Source organism: Penaeus vannamei, chromosome 29, assembly GCF_042767895.1.
Source record: "Penaeus vannamei isolate JL-2024 chromosome 29, ASM4276789v1, whole genome shotgun sequence".
NCBI classification, from domain to species: Eukaryota; Metazoa; Arthropoda; class Malacostraca; order Decapoda; family Penaeidae; genus Penaeus; species Penaeus vannamei.
The window spans coordinates 4,108,326-4,124,091 of NC_091577.1; the positions used below are offsets into that span (position 1 = coordinate 4,108,326).

At 48.5% G+C, this 15,766-nt stretch overlaps 1 protein-coding gene across 1 annotated transcript; it reads left to right on the top strand.

Annotated features, from left to right (window-relative positions):
- The first annotated feature begins 2,213 nt into the window (after positions 1-2,213).
- On the top strand, positions 2,214-7,281 carry LOC138867266 (uncharacterized). Its single transcript, XM_070142381.1, has 6 exons — positions 2,214-2,644; positions 2,895-4,010; positions 4,152-4,896; positions 4,952-5,764; positions 6,156-6,262; positions 6,420-7,281. Exons 1-6 carry the CDS (start codon positions 2,214-2,216, stop codon positions 7,279-7,281), a joined length of 4,074 nt encoding a protein of 1,357 aa, XP_069998482.1.
- The last annotated feature ends 8,485 nt before the right edge of the window (positions 7,282-15,766 follow it).

Consider the following 15,766-nt stretch of genomic DNA (forward strand, 5'->3'; position numbering starts at 1 on the left):
GAAGCACAAATATCAAAAACCTGAAAGGTTTAATGTATTTCAGTACAGGTTCATACTAGTTTTAAAAACTTTCTTGGTATCTGCTCTGTATTAATACACAAACTATTTAAAAATACATTTTCAATTTCAAGTATGATGTCCAAGTCGAAAGGTCCTATATTTGAGACTGGTGTTAAATTTCACCATTGTTTGACCTCTGGTGATCTTGACCTTTGGTTTGAGTAGTCATACTTCCATTCATCTTGTAGCTTACTTCCGAAGCTACAAAATGAGTGGTCATGCATGACTATATGTTGTTTAGTTCAAAAGTAATTGCTATTTTAGTTTTCCCTACTCCCAATCTTTTATGCATCCGAGGGTGCTGACAAAACACTGAATAGCTCCATTACTGCCGGGTTTCAGCCAAAAGGTGTCCCAGGGGACCCCCTACAAAAAATGAGTGATTTAGGGGCACTCTCGATCCCAAAAATACTCCTTGGCTCCTGAAGTATCAGTAGGCCAGTTCTGAAGGATTTGCCTTTAGGGAAATGACCACCTATTCCTACTCATTACATCATCAAAAAAAATATTGGTTGGAGATAACTGATTGATTCGTGTTGCATGATATAGAGTATAGAATTGTGCTTCGTTTCATATATAATTATGTTCTTTACTGAATAGTCCCCCAAAATACTTGTGTTAGATCAATCCTAGCCTAAGGCCATGTAATTGGCCATTTTTTTTTTTTGGGGGGGGGGGGGGCGGGAGACTGCTTGATTTAAAAATCGGCCAATTACACAGCCTTAGAACTCCGAGGCTCTAGTGAAAGCATTTGAATCGCACGAAAATTACAAGAGTTAGGATATACCGAAGGTTATGTAAACAAAGAATGGAGATACGGAATATTATATTTGGCACTTTTCCAAAGTTCGTTATCTGTGTTATTTTTCTCTGTATATGATAATGTTTTATATATATATATATATATATATATATATATATATATATATATATATATATATATATATATATATATATATATATATATATATATAAACTTATTTAGTGATGCAATGATTACAAATTCAATAGGAATTTTCATTTTCAATAGGGACGCTATTTTCTAAAGGTATGATTTTGTTGTTGTTGTTGTTGTTAGATATTTTCGTCTGAAAAGTTTAATAAATGCATTTTACTATAGAGACAACTAATCTAAACCTGATAAAAAAAAAACTTTTCTTATTATTTTATTATTTTTCTTTTTTTTTATTTCAATTTTGAAGAAATGGAGAACTGTGGATGACAACATTAGTACAAAATCATTCTAATTTTAAAGTCCTAGCATGAATTTTCGAGAAGGATTATATGTACGTGAACGCACGCACATAAAGTTAAAAATAATCATCCTCATTTAGTAGGCCTACATCGACTTTCATATCTAAATAATGAATATTAGTTATCCCTCTCAAACCGTGTTTTTTTTTTCGATAATTGTCAATATTAACAGATTGCAAAGGAGAAAAATTGTAGAGTTGGTGATTAGCCATTTGCACCCATTATCTTTACTAAGAAGTGCATAAAATCATGCAGATGCCTAGGTGTGGTGGGATACTTGCGAATTTATGGAACCTAAGACCTACGGTAACGTCTAAACATTGTTTTTTATCGGGAACGCACGAAACAAATGCGATAGCTTTTTGAACTCTAGACGAAGACTACGCATACAAACGAGCTCAAAATCTATAGTTTTATTTCAGAGCGGGTATTACTGAGTACTATCTTCTTCAATATGAACATTCGTATTGAATGGGTCTGAATTTCAAGTCAAATCAAATCTCCCTATGCTGTGATGTACCGACCGTTGAGCGAAATGTAATGGAACTATTTCAATCCTTATAAGGCTATTTTCAAACATTAGTACTTCGTACGTGATATACGTACAGCTTACTTCGTAAACTAAGATATTGTAGCGGTTCCTGATTGGCCATCAATCGAGAACCGCACCCGACCTGTGATTGGCCGACTCCTGCCTCGGGACCGCCCAAACTAACCGAGTAAACATCGCCGGTCAGGTTCATAAGCAGCCGGACCTGAGCCGGAATCATCATTCGCCTCACGATGGTTGCTGACATCACTTGAACTTGGTTCATCACCAAATAAAGAGATAAAAATCCAGTTCGGTTTTATAACCCCAACACTGGTGACCCTCGGAGTGAACAAAGTTTTTACACAAGATGTCAGCAACACACAGGACGCTACCTGTCTACTCTCTGACCAGCCTGCCGAAATGGTTTTTTCAAGTGGAGCAGGAATTCCTCCTCAGGAATACAACCACCCAGACCACAAAATTCCGCCTGCTGGTCACTAACCTCCCGCCAGAACTCCTGACCGTCGGCGACCTCCTGCACAATCATCGGTACGCCACTTACGACGAGCTTGAGGCCATTCTTAGGCGAGCAGCGCCTAACCCTCTGACCGCGTTAAGCTCCTTCCTGTCGTCTGACGCCGCGGACAACCGTACCCCCACAGAAATCCTTCACTATTTCCAGCGCCTCCTCACCCGCACCGGCACTACACTCCCACCTGACGTCATGCGCTCCCTCTTCCTCAAGCGGTTGCCTGCTGATATCCAGCAAATCCTGCTGGTGTCAGATGCCCCATTGGAGCAACTTGCCCTGCAAGCCGACGCGATGCTCGTAGCTAGGGCACCCACATCGTCAATAGCAACAGTGTCTGCCGCAACCACCACCTCCGCCGTGACGTTGGCAACCCTTGCAGCCCATGTCACCACACTATCCGAGGCCGTGCAGAAGATATCCACACAGGAACGTTCTAACTCCCGGCCTCGCTTTCGCACCCCTTCGCCACCACGCTTTGAACGGGACATCAGGCGCTCTGCAACGCCCATCCGCCAGCCTCGCGTCCGCGTTCCTTCACCGCCGCGCAAAGAGTGGAGGAAACCGCGGAAACTGGGCGCGCCTGTCTTTCGCGGACATCGGAGGTGTTTATTGTATGGCCGAGATGCCTCCTCCTCCCTACGTTTTTCTCGTCGACACAAGGGCCGAGGTCAGCATCCTTCCAGCCTCCCACAGGGATAAATGCTTCCCCTCCTCTCGCACTCTGGAAGTTGCCAACACATCGCCCATCAACACCCACGGTGAGCGTTCAAGGACCCTCTCGCTGGAAGGCGAGCCCGCCCAACGATTCCAGTGGATCTTCCTCGTCGCCGACGTCCCACAACTCATCATTGGCGCCGATTTCTTGGCACACTACGGTCTGACGGTCGATCTACAAGGTATGGCCCTAATCCACCAATCCGGGGCCCGCACGCACGCTGCTCCGGCTCTGGTAAGTACCCCCCTGATATATACAGTGCTTCCCAGGACCTGCGCCTTCAAGAACATCCTGCGGGAATTCCCGGCCTTGACCAAGCTGATCAACCGGGCCACCCAACCACGTCACGAGGTCCGTCACCACATCGTGACTCACGGTCCCCCTGCCCACTCTCGTTGCCGTCCGCTCGCCCCTGACAGATGTCGCAGTGCCAAGGCAGAGATCGACCACATGATGCAGTTGGGGATCATACGCCCTTCCAGCAGCCAATGGGCGGCCCCTCTGCATTTGGTAAAGAAGAAGGACGGCGACTGGCGCCCGTGCAGTGATTACCGTCATCTCAACACGATTACCGCCCCTGACAGATACCCGCTGCCGCACCTGCACTCCTCCCACGAGCTGTCCGGCTGTATGGTCTTCTCGAGGATCGACCTCGTGAGGGCGTACCACCAGATTCCGATCGCTGAGGAGGACATCCCCAAGACTGCCGTCATTACACCGTGCGGCCTGTATGAGTTTCTCAGGATGCCCTTTGGTCTCCGCAACGCTGCTCAGACCTTCCAGCGGTTTATCAACGACGTGAATCGCGGCCTTGAGGGGTCTTCGCCTACATCGACGACATCCTCGTCGCCAGCGCCTCAGAGGCAGACCACGCCCGTCATCTCCGCGCCCTCTTCGGCAGACTGCAAGAAGCAAGGGTCGTGATCAACCCAGGGAAATGTCTCTTCGGCGCGGCTTCGCTCTCTTTCCTAGGCCACACCGTCACCTCTCAAGGCATCACCCCAGCGCAGGAGAAGGTCACCGCCATAAGGAAGTTCCCCAAGCTTGCCACCTAACAGAGCCAGCAGAAACACCAAAATCAAGTGGACGCCCCCTACCAACGAAGCCTTCGAAGCCTGCAAGGAAGTCCTGGCCTCCGCCACCCTGCTGAATCACCCTCTGCCCGAGGCTCCTCTCAACATCGCCGTCGACGCCTCCGACACTGCCATCGGCGCTGTCCTCCAGCAACAACAGGGTAAGCAATGGGAACCTCTTGCCTTCTTTTCACAGACCCTGTCGCCACGTCAGTCACGATACAGTGCCTTCGGAAGGGAACTCCTGGCAGCGTACTCCGTGGTGAGGCACTTCCAGCCGTACGTGGAGGCTAAGAAATTCCACATCCTGACGGACCATAAAACCCTCACCTTCGCCCTACACTCGAGGACCCGCCGCCAATCCCCTCGCGAGGAGCGCCACCTGGACTACATCTCACAGTTCACGACGGACATCCGTCACATCCGGGGCGCGGACAACGAGGCCGCCGATGCCCTCTCGAGGGTTACCATAGCTGCAGCGACCCACGCCGATGACGCAGTGGATTACCACCTGGTCAGCAGTGAACAACGCCAGGACGCGTCCATGATTCCACTCATAGAGGGCCAGACTTCCCTTAGCCTTGAGAGAGTCAAGATCCCAAACTCCCGTGACGACCTGCTCTGCGATGTCTCCTCCGGCTACCCACGACCATACACCCCGCCTTCCCTCCGCCGGCGATTCTTCGACGCATACCACCAGCATCGAGGCATCCGGGCCGCCCAACATCTCGTGCATCGAATGCCAGAGGACCAAGGTCTACAGGCATACAAAATCTCCCTTCCAGACGTTCCCTATCCCAGACGAAAGGTTCCAACACATCCACATCGATATAGTGGGACCCCTGCCCTCGGACGACGGCTACAGCTACATCCTGACGATGATCGACCGCTTCACCAGATGGCCCGAGGCTACGCTTATCCGCGACATCACCGCAGCGACGGTCGCCAGGACCTTCCTCAGCACCTGGATCTCCCGTTTCGGCACGCCGGATACCGTCACTACCGACCGCGGCGCCCAGTTCGAGTCGGAACTCTGGCGCCAGCTGGTATTACTCGGTTCCAAGAGAATCAGGACGACCGCCTACCACCCCTGCGCCAACGGCATGGTCGAGCGACTCCACCGGCATATGAAGCAGGCCCTGACATCCTCCTCCTCCAACAGGAGGTGGGTCGACCAACTCCCCCATGTCCTCCTTAACATCCGGACATCCTTGAAAGAGGACCTGCAGTGCACCGCCGCGGAAATGGTCTACGGAACAACGCTCGCCCTCCCTGCAGATTTCATCGTCACAGCCGGCAACTTCGAACCAGGGACCTTCGGCAAACAACTCTGTGAACGGATGACCCGGGTACGCAGCCGACCGACGAGACCCACCCGACAACAGGATATATACATGCCCCCAGGACTCCAGGATTGCTCTCACGTCTTCGTGAGAAAACATCCCAGACCTCCTCTCTGTCCTCCGTACGAGGGTCCATTCCCGGTCATCCGAAGAGGCGATAAGACGATCACCATCCGCCGTCCAAAGGGAGAAGACACCGTAACCGTCGACCGCGTCAAACCCGCACACCTACACCAGCCCATCAAAATCGCCAAAGTCCGTTTCGCGACCGCGAAATTAGAGGGGGAGTGCTGTAGCGGTTCCTGATTGGCGATCAATCGAGAACCGCACCTGACCTGTGATTGGCCGACTCCTGCCTCGGGACCGCCCAAACTGACCGAGTAAACATCGCCGGTCAGGTTCATAAGCAGCCGGACCTGAGCCCCCCCTCTTCTCCCACCATCACCTAGTCTATGCTAAGGAGCAAACTTTCATGCCAAAAAGAACAAACCTAAGTGTCACTGAGCAACCCTGGTCTACCGGGGCCTCAGTCGCGCCGCGGTCTTTTTTGCACTGATTTTTGCTCATTAACGTAAAACTGTAAAGTAAATAACTCTGCTTCTGCAGAGTTTTGCCACTCGCCTCTTAAAGGTGTTTTCTTGTTCAGCTATTAACGGTGATACGGGAAGATCTGTACCTCTCCCCAGACCCGCAGCTCTCACTATCACAGGGCAACCTGTATAGTGAGGCCCAGCAGTCTGAGGCGACATATAGGTACGCTTTGCCTCTCTCTAAACTCCTTCCCTTTCTTGTGGTCACCTGGACCTACATAAACCCCCCGTGGGTTTTTGTATTCGTCTGGGTGGCGCGCCGCTTACCTGTTGCCCCTTTGTAGCAAGGATTGGCAATAAGGGAGTGGCCCATCACAAAGCTCCGATCCTCAAGTGCACTGGAGTACGCAACCAGTCTGTCACTTGGGGGGGTCGAGTGTAGGCTCTCCAATCACCCCTTTCAACCCCACCTCTCACCTCTTTCACCTCACCCTCACCCTCACCTCACCTTCACTCTCACCTTCTCTCCTCTCTCACCTCACCTGCATACCCCTGCCACCCTTATGTCCCCCGACCATGGCCAAAATTAAAATCAAAGTCCTCGGTGGTCCCTTACCGAGGAAACGTGACTTGCTCGCCAATGCACTCTATGGTGCTGAGATCAGAGTACTTCGGTACATCGCTATCCAGGATGGATACCTGGCCCTCATCGACAACGACATCCAAGCCGAGAAACTCTTCTCAAAGGATGTCGTCCTGTCTCTGGAGAAGCTTGGCTTCTCTCCCGTCCTACCTGTGGACATGAAGGCGAAGCTCACGCTTGTCTTCAAGAAACTGGACCGTCAGGTCGTAAATGAATCCCCCCTCGATATCGAGGACGAGATCACTGCCGCCTTCCCAGAGGCCCAGGTTGACAACATCTTTGTGATGAAGGCTAACCACATCATCAAAGCCAGATTCACCGACCATGCCACAGCCAAAGCAATCAAGGAGAAGGGGATGTACCTTTTCAAGCTGTATGTTGCCCCCTGGCAGATAGAGTTCGAAAGGTACACCCCTATCCGGCAATGCATGAATTGCTTTGGATATGGCCACCTGAAGAACAACTGCAAAGAGGAGAAAAAGACCAGATGCATGAATGTGGTTCCTCCACCCACTCATTTAGGGACTGTAGAAGTCAAGTCAAGAAATGTCTTAACTGTGGGGGTGCCCACAGGACATTTGCCAATAGCTTCCCCATGAGAAAGGAGGCAATGAAGACTTCTCAGGAGAAGTCTAAAGAGAAGGAGAAGGAGAAGGAGACCAGACCTATCAGGGCTGTGGCCCAAAAGGCAGCACAGGAAACTGTGCAGGCTACCACCAACGCCTGGAAGCCTCTAATAAACCAGGTCCGTCAGGACATTAAACAAAAGACCCCTGATCCTGCAATACACCTTGCCCTCCCTGATAACCTCTCCAAAGAGATACTCGTGGTCCTCCTCCACGCCCACCTTCAGAACCTCATTGCCCCTGAGAAAGGGTTTAGACACCATGCCAAGGCAGCTTTGGCAAAAAACAATCTCCCTGATCTCGATCTCGGAGATTCAAACTCCTGGGGAATCCTCAAAGTCATTGAGCCCCCAACCATGACTGTCCAGGCCCCTCCTGAACCCCAGCCCCAGAGACCTCAACCTCCACAGGTTCAGGCACCACAACCCCAGCCCCAGAGGCCTCAACCTTCACAGGTTCAGGCACCACAACCCCAGCCCCAGAGACCTCCGACTGTACGGGTTCAGGTACAGGAGCCTCAGCCTGCCCAGATGTCAGAGCCTCAGCCTGCTGAGGCCCAGACAGCTGCACCCCAGTCATCTCCCCAGGAGTCAACACCAACATCCGCACCCCCCACCACAGGCCCATCTGTGAGGCCAAAATACATACACATCCCCTCAGAGGCTGAAACCAGGGATATCCGCAGTGATACCCCTCTCGACACACCTGGTCCCCCACCACCCACACCTGACCAAACCGAACCAGGTCACAGCCATGTCGATGACGAGGGGATGGAACGCCTCATGGATGGGACTGCCACAGACCCTACATACTACGGCATCCGCCTCTTTGCAGAAAACCCAAAAAAATACGAGTACTCTGATCGTTATGAAATAGGCCGAGAAATTATCAATAAGCGAATAAAGTGGCTACTGACGAAAGAGGAGCATGCAATCGTGGTCACGATAAAGAAACTACACCAACACTTAAAGGAGGGAAACTTACAGGTCACCAACGAAATGATTGAACGTTGTGACAACATGCACGCTATACATAATGGGTACCTCATTGAATAACAACACAATACACATGGGACACCATACATTACACTCACGCCTCACCATTATACAACACAACGTACTACACTGGCCAACACGCAAAACAGAACTCTGTAACACATACAGGAAACACGACCCACACATCATCCTCATAAACAGTCATGGGCTCAATAACACCACTCCATTGAAGATCTTCACTTACACTGTCTATTCTTCCAACAAATCACAGGAAAGAAGCGATGGCGTAGCAATTGCGATCAAAAACGACATACCTCACAAAATCATAAATAACTTCACCTCAGACCTTTTGGCAGTCGAAGTAAACACACCACAAGGACCCATCATACTGGCAACACTATACATACCACCACGAAGACAATACATTCCAGAACCTGACATCCTGCAGCTCCTGAGGCACAACAAACCAATATACATCATGGGAGATTTCAACGCCCACCACACACTCTTTGGCTACAACGACACAAATGCAGTTGGCAGAGGCCTGGCCTCTTACATACAACAAGGAAGACTCACACACCTCGGTCCACACACACCAACATACATTGCACATAACGCAGCGACAACACCTGACATAGTACTCGCGAACCACATAGCACACCTACACTACCACATTACCACAGATGACGTCACCTCCAGTGACCACCTCCCTGTAATAATAACACTGTCAACAAACCCCATCATGACCCCAACACAACCCCGAGAATCCTTCAAACATGCAAACTGGGAGGGATTTAAACAAAAAACTCGAAAACACACAAGTAATCGATCTCGAGGGTCAGCCCACGTACATGATAAACAACCACCTTGAACAGTGGTACACAGACATACAGACGGCGCGTGAGGCCAACATACCCAAAACAACATACAAAACTATCCCCCATTACAGAGAAACACATCATCTGAAATTGCTGAAAATACAATACAGGCATCTACACGAACTTTCAATAACACGGGGCTGGGACGCACAACTACGCACACGATACAGAGAAATACAAACACAGCTCACACACGAAGTTAGAGTAATGAGCAATCAACACTGGGAAACACTAGCGAGGAAACTATGTCAGAACTCGAAAGATCCCAAGAAATTTTGGAGCTCCTTCAAAATGCTCATGGGATCGAACAGACAGACAGTCTCATACATTTACAACGCACACAGACAGAGGGTGAACTCGGTGGAGGGGATGGAGGCACTCCACAGGGAATTCTGGCAACAGAATTTCCAGATCTCCCCTGCCGAGAACGCCCGCTTCGATAACACCACAGAGACCGAGGTCACAAACTACTTACAACAACACAGAAACCTAACTCTCCCAGAAAACATCATAACACTGAACAATCTCACAGAGGACAGTCCCCTCTCCACACCAATCACTCCAGAAGAAATAATAAACACAATAAAACACACGAAAAACACAACACCAGGAGCAAGCAACATAAACAAAACAATCATTGAACATCTGCCACCCACTATGATCCGCAAGCTACGCCATATCTTCAACGCCTGCTTGGCTACAGGATATTTCCCCGACAAATTCAAACACGCAACTATCACCCTTATTGCGAAGTCGGGGAAGTCAGCACACGAGGTGGGGAATTACCGCCCCATCTCGTTGCTGGAAGTTCCCGGGAAACTGCTGGAGAGGCTTATTACCCGCAGACTCATCACCCACCTTGAAAACAACAACAAACACAACAGTAGGCAATACGGCTTTCGCCCACACAGGGGGACCGAGAGTGCGATTGCACTCGCTTACGAGGAAATCGCTCTCGGTCTCGCTAACAAGCACCAGATCAACATCATACTACGAGACGTCAGCAAGGCCTTTGACAAGGTCTGGCATGACGGCCTCAAATACAAAATAATACAACTACAACTCCCTACACATCTCACGCGCTTCCTCTGCAGTTTCCTGGACCATAGGACTGCCACAATACGCCTGGGATCCCACCTGGGCACCCCCTTCCACCTGAGAAGTGGAGTACCACAGGGAAGCGTTCTCTCGCCAACCCTTTATATCCTGTACACAGCCAATCTGCCACAGCCAACACCACACAGTAACTACTTTTCTTATGCAGACGACGTCACGCAGATTATCTCACACCCCTCTAAATCACAACATATCATGAAACTCACAACACAACGAGCTATACAGAACATCAACACATTCGAGCACCATTGGAAAATACAGACTAACATGAACAAATTCAAACTCATCCACATCGCACGCAGATACTCACAACCCATCACAATCAATAACACTCACATCCCATACTCAAACAGGGGAAACATTCTCGGTTTCCACCTCTCAACCACTGGATTCACCACACACATCAAACAGAGAATCACACAAGCACGCACAATACTCACCAAACTCCGACGCTTCTCATGCTGCACACCACGAACCAAACTCAGACTATACAAAACAACTGTCAGACCAATTCTCGAATATACAGCTGTCCCGCTGGTTGCAATATCTCACTCCCAAAAACTCAAAATGCAATCAGTACAGAACAAAGCACTACTCTGGGTACACGGCGCAACAAGATTAGACTTTATTTCCTCAGAAACTCTACACCGAATATACAGCATCGAGCCACTCAACACACGCATACACAGACGCGCACAAAACACCTGGGCCCGCCTACGCGAACAAGAAGACGCAAACTACAATAACATTATCGACAGACACACGAACACACACAACAACCACACCTGGTGGCCCCGCACACTCCCAATCACGGAAACACCGACACCTGCACCGATATACGCACCCACACACTGACCTTTATCATGACCACGATTGCCCATCTATGTTACTTTGTTCAAGGGTAAAACAAAATAAATAAAAAATAAATAAAACAGAAGTCACCCTCAGAATCCCCAAAGGATTGGCTAACCCACGCTGCACAGCTATAACAACATAAGAAAGCGAGCGAGCTTCGAGCCTGCCAGCCTCAGCTGGCGATATCTGGCAGGTACATGCGTGCGGCGCGGATCAGCCAATCACGAGGGAGAGAGGGCTGGCCACCTTGGCCAGCCCTCTCTCTTTAGGTCCTCTTACCTCTCTCCCCTTCAATTCCTCACTTTACTCCGTAATCCTTCCTTCCTTCACGAATAAAAGACCTATTACCGGGTGGCTTAAGCGAAACCCGTTCCATCCCAAGTTGGATGGTAAATTTACCAAAAAAAAAAAAAAAAAAAAAAAAAAAAAAAAAAAAAAAAAAAGTTACCACTCACCCCATCTCATCCCTCACCCATCTCTGTCTAGAATATTTCTCCTTCATCATCCATCAGACATCATCTCGCTCTGCCCTGGAACTCCCCACCTCTCTCTGCAACTGTTTGCTTTTGTTTACAGCAATAAAATCAAATAAAAAATTAATATAATATAAAAACCCAAAATATAGTTCCTTTGTTTTTCGTTCAAGTAGAATTAGCCATTGTTTCTTTAACACATCAAATAAGAAAATCAATAAAAACAATAAAAAGAAAATCAATAAAAATTATCTATTTACTTTAATTGTTCTGTAATCACTTTGTTATTCTATAAAAATAAAACCAATAAAAAACAACAAAAATTATATAAAACTCAAAAACAAAATAAAAAACAAAATCAAACAAAAGAGGTATTTACTTTTATTTACTTTTATTTAAGATAACTATTTTAAACATTACTCACCAGTAAAGTAACTTAACTTGCCGCCCCCCCCCACTAACTCCAGATATGAACGAGCATTATTTTATTATATATGTTAACCATGCAAGGGGTTTCGCCCCCCATCTTTTAATCTCCTACTCTCTTTCCATTTCTCTCTTTACGCCCTCTTACCTCTCTCCCCTTCAATTCCTCACTCTACTCCATAATCTTTCCTTTCCTTTCACGATCGCTCCTGCACCAAGGAGCCTTTCTCCTCTCCCAGTTAGTCCTTCAACGGCACACGGGGGTGGGCAGACTGTTGTCCGTCACTGACGCTGACGCGAGGATCCAGTCATTCAAGGCGCCGAGAGCTGGCCAATCACGCAGTCAAGGAAGGAACCACGCCAAGTGGGTGACTTTCATGCCACCGAATGTCTCTCCGACAATTGGCCAACGATATAGCTTCCGACCTATAACCAGCATCCTTGTTGGAAACGATAAGAGTATTTTTTGACCCTTTTTTGGCCCTCAATCACTTCCACTTAGTGTCCCCTCCCGAGCCAAGGTGAACCCCGCGGGCAGTGCCACAAGGGGGGCCGGTAGTTGGCTGCTTTCAACTCGGGAGAAAGGTTCCATTATTAGGGTTGATTTTCCTCGTGTTTGTCATAGGTAATCGAGGAAAGGGTAGGGGAAGTGATTGATCTTAGTTTCTTTCTTTGCCTCCATTTTCTTATCCTCCGCTATGGTGACAACAAGGAAGAAGCCTCCGCGTCCTCCTGCACCTGCAGAGGCTACAGAAAATCCAACCCCACCACCACCTGCATTGGACACCGGTGCCTCTACTTCTATGTCTCCTCCTGAGGAGCATACGCGGATCTCCAAGGATCCTCCAGGCTTAAACAACGAACCCTCTACCTCAACCGCCTCATCTCACCAGTCCTCCACCAGCTACATAATCTCCACCAATGAAGACTTTCCTACCTCCATTGAAGCCTTGTTGGCTCTGGAGAAGGACTTTCCCTCACTGAAAGTTTCCACCAACATCAGCAACAAAGGAGATTACATTCTTAAACCAGGTAATCCAGATTCTCTTCAGATCCTAGGCAATACCAAAGTACTCAGCACTGGAAAGACCATCAATCTTTCCCCATACTGCCGTCCACCCAAGAAAATCAAGATGGTTCTCGAGGGTTATCCGCTTGGATTCCCACTTAGTCGTCTTCGAGAACACCCTCTCATCGACTCTGCCTCACGCCTTATTGCTCGACCGTCTAAGGAAGAAACTCGTCAAGTTCTTATCACTGTTTTGGGTGATCCTCCAACAGAGCTCCAATTGGGTATATTTGGAACCTTCCGACTTAGGGAGTACTACCAGGAACCTATCAGGTGTGGAAAGTGCCAACGCTTCGACCACCACGTTTCGAAATGCAGAAGTAAGGCTAGATGTGGAGTCTGTTCTGAACCCCACCTCACAGACTTATGCATTACAAAACTAAAAGAAGGTTACCCTACCACTGCCAAGTGTCCCAATTGTGGGGACTCCCATCATGCTTGGAACCCAAAATGCCCAGAGAGGCTCCAACGTCTTGTCCTCCCTTCTAAAGTAGCTCTCTCATCAGACCAACGGCCTCCTAGGACTTTCACAAGAAAGATTCATACATGGAACACCAGTTCCCCGGCTGACTCTCCCTCTACATCTCGACTTTATTCCTCTGCCATCAAATCCACATGGCCAAGACCGCCCCCAACTAAACAGCATCCTTCTCCTCCTGTAATCCTCCCGTCCAGTAAATGCACTGGTTGCGGCACTGTAAACAACTCCCAAGATATGGAGTTTTTAACCACAATCCTGCAGATGGGCTTCGCCCTTGTTGGGAAGCACGCCAACCGAGAAAACATACAAACGGCTATACAGACCATTCTCAATGTCAAACCTGCAGAAATTGCAGGAACCGCAGACGCGGCATCGGAATCAGCTGCCGACCACCCCAACATAGCGCAAGCTATGCCACCTGAAGATGCTCCTGGTACTTCTTTAAGAACCAGCGAGCCATCCAACCATACAAACCTCACCTTGTCTGCGGTGTCCTCCCATGACACCGAATCCACACTTTCAGAAGGACTCTCACAAAGGAAATGTTCCAGGAGATTATCCTCTGGAAGCAAAAAACTCAAGAAGAGTAGTTGCTCGTCTCTTGAAACAGGACCTCAACTGAACCAGCATTCCACCGACATCCAAACCGCAAATGATGAGGTTGAGGATTTTGACCTCAACTTTCCAACCCTCCACCCAATCACTGTTCAGTCTTCAAAAGACGGAACTCCACCGGTAATCCACATACCTAACGGACCTCCCCCGAACGATTATGCAAACTCTAACTTCAGTACTGACTCCGACGATGGCCAATAACCCAAATGCAGAAGAAAAGATCAAACTCCTTCAGTGGAATATCCTTGGTTTTCGAGCCAAGTTACCTCTACTCACACTTGCACTCGCCGAACAACGTTACGATGTCGTTCTGCTGCAAGAAACTCTTCTTCAAACCAGCATCACCATCCCGAACTATAAAGGATTCCATCAATTCTACAGCCAAGGTCGTAGCAGAGGACTAACCATTCTAGTCCGGAGAAACATACATGCCGAGCCTCTCCAGATAACTGCTTCCTGTGGACAAGAAGTAGAAAGTTTAGCTGTCACTATATCCCTGCACAACACCAAATTACAGATTTACAATATATATCGCCCACCCAGACTAGGTGCAACCCTCAAATTAGATCACCTATTTGCTGATGTTAGTAGCTCCCCGTCCATAGTAGGTGGAGATTTCAATGCTCACTGTCCGACTTGGAACAATCCGTTGTCCTCCTCTGCCTCACGATTATGCAGGGCCGGAAACTATCTTAACCAGATGCTCCAGACCTTCCCAGCTACCTCTCTTCTCAACAAACACGTGTCCACACACCTCAGAGGGGGTGTACTAGACCTCTCCTTCGTCTCCACGTCACTACTACCTTTAACAACCTGGTCTCTACATCCATACTTAGCCTCTGATCACTTTGCATCCACCATCACAGTTGACCTACCTCGTCTACAGAGGTGCGCTCCCGAACCACGCTGGAACTTCAGGAGAGCTGATTGGCACGAATTTTCTTACTTGATGGAAGAATGGGCGGAAACTCACGTGCCAGCTCATGATTTAGAAGACCAAGAAAAAGAGATTGTTGCCGCCCTCCACCAAGCAGTCAATCAAGCCATTCCCAAAGTAGGCACCAGTGTCTTCACTCACAAAAACAGCTGGTTTACAACGATAGAGTCTGTGAACTTAAGCACCGTCTCATCGTATTGAAGAAAAAACTCAAACAGCATTTTTCTCCCTCCCTTCTTGAAACCTTCCGGGCAGCTCACAGGTTGATCTGCAAAGAAATTCAAGAAATCTGCACCAACTCTTGGTTAAAATGGTGTGAAACCCTTAATGCTCACACTTCCCTCCATGATCTATGGACGAAACTAAACAGGGTCTCTGGCAAACATAAAAAACAACCTAGTCACCCTCAGCCATTGCAGATTGCAAACGATCTCATCCAATCCTTTCAAGCTAGAAGTAGTAATACACAGTTACCGCGATCCACCCTCAACAGAACCCAGAATCTCTCACATCACCGTGAACTCAGTATCCACACTGCTATTGCTCTCCCCTCAGACCTCGATGTCCCATTTACACTGCATGAGATAAAGAAAGTCATCAAAACCAGCAAGGA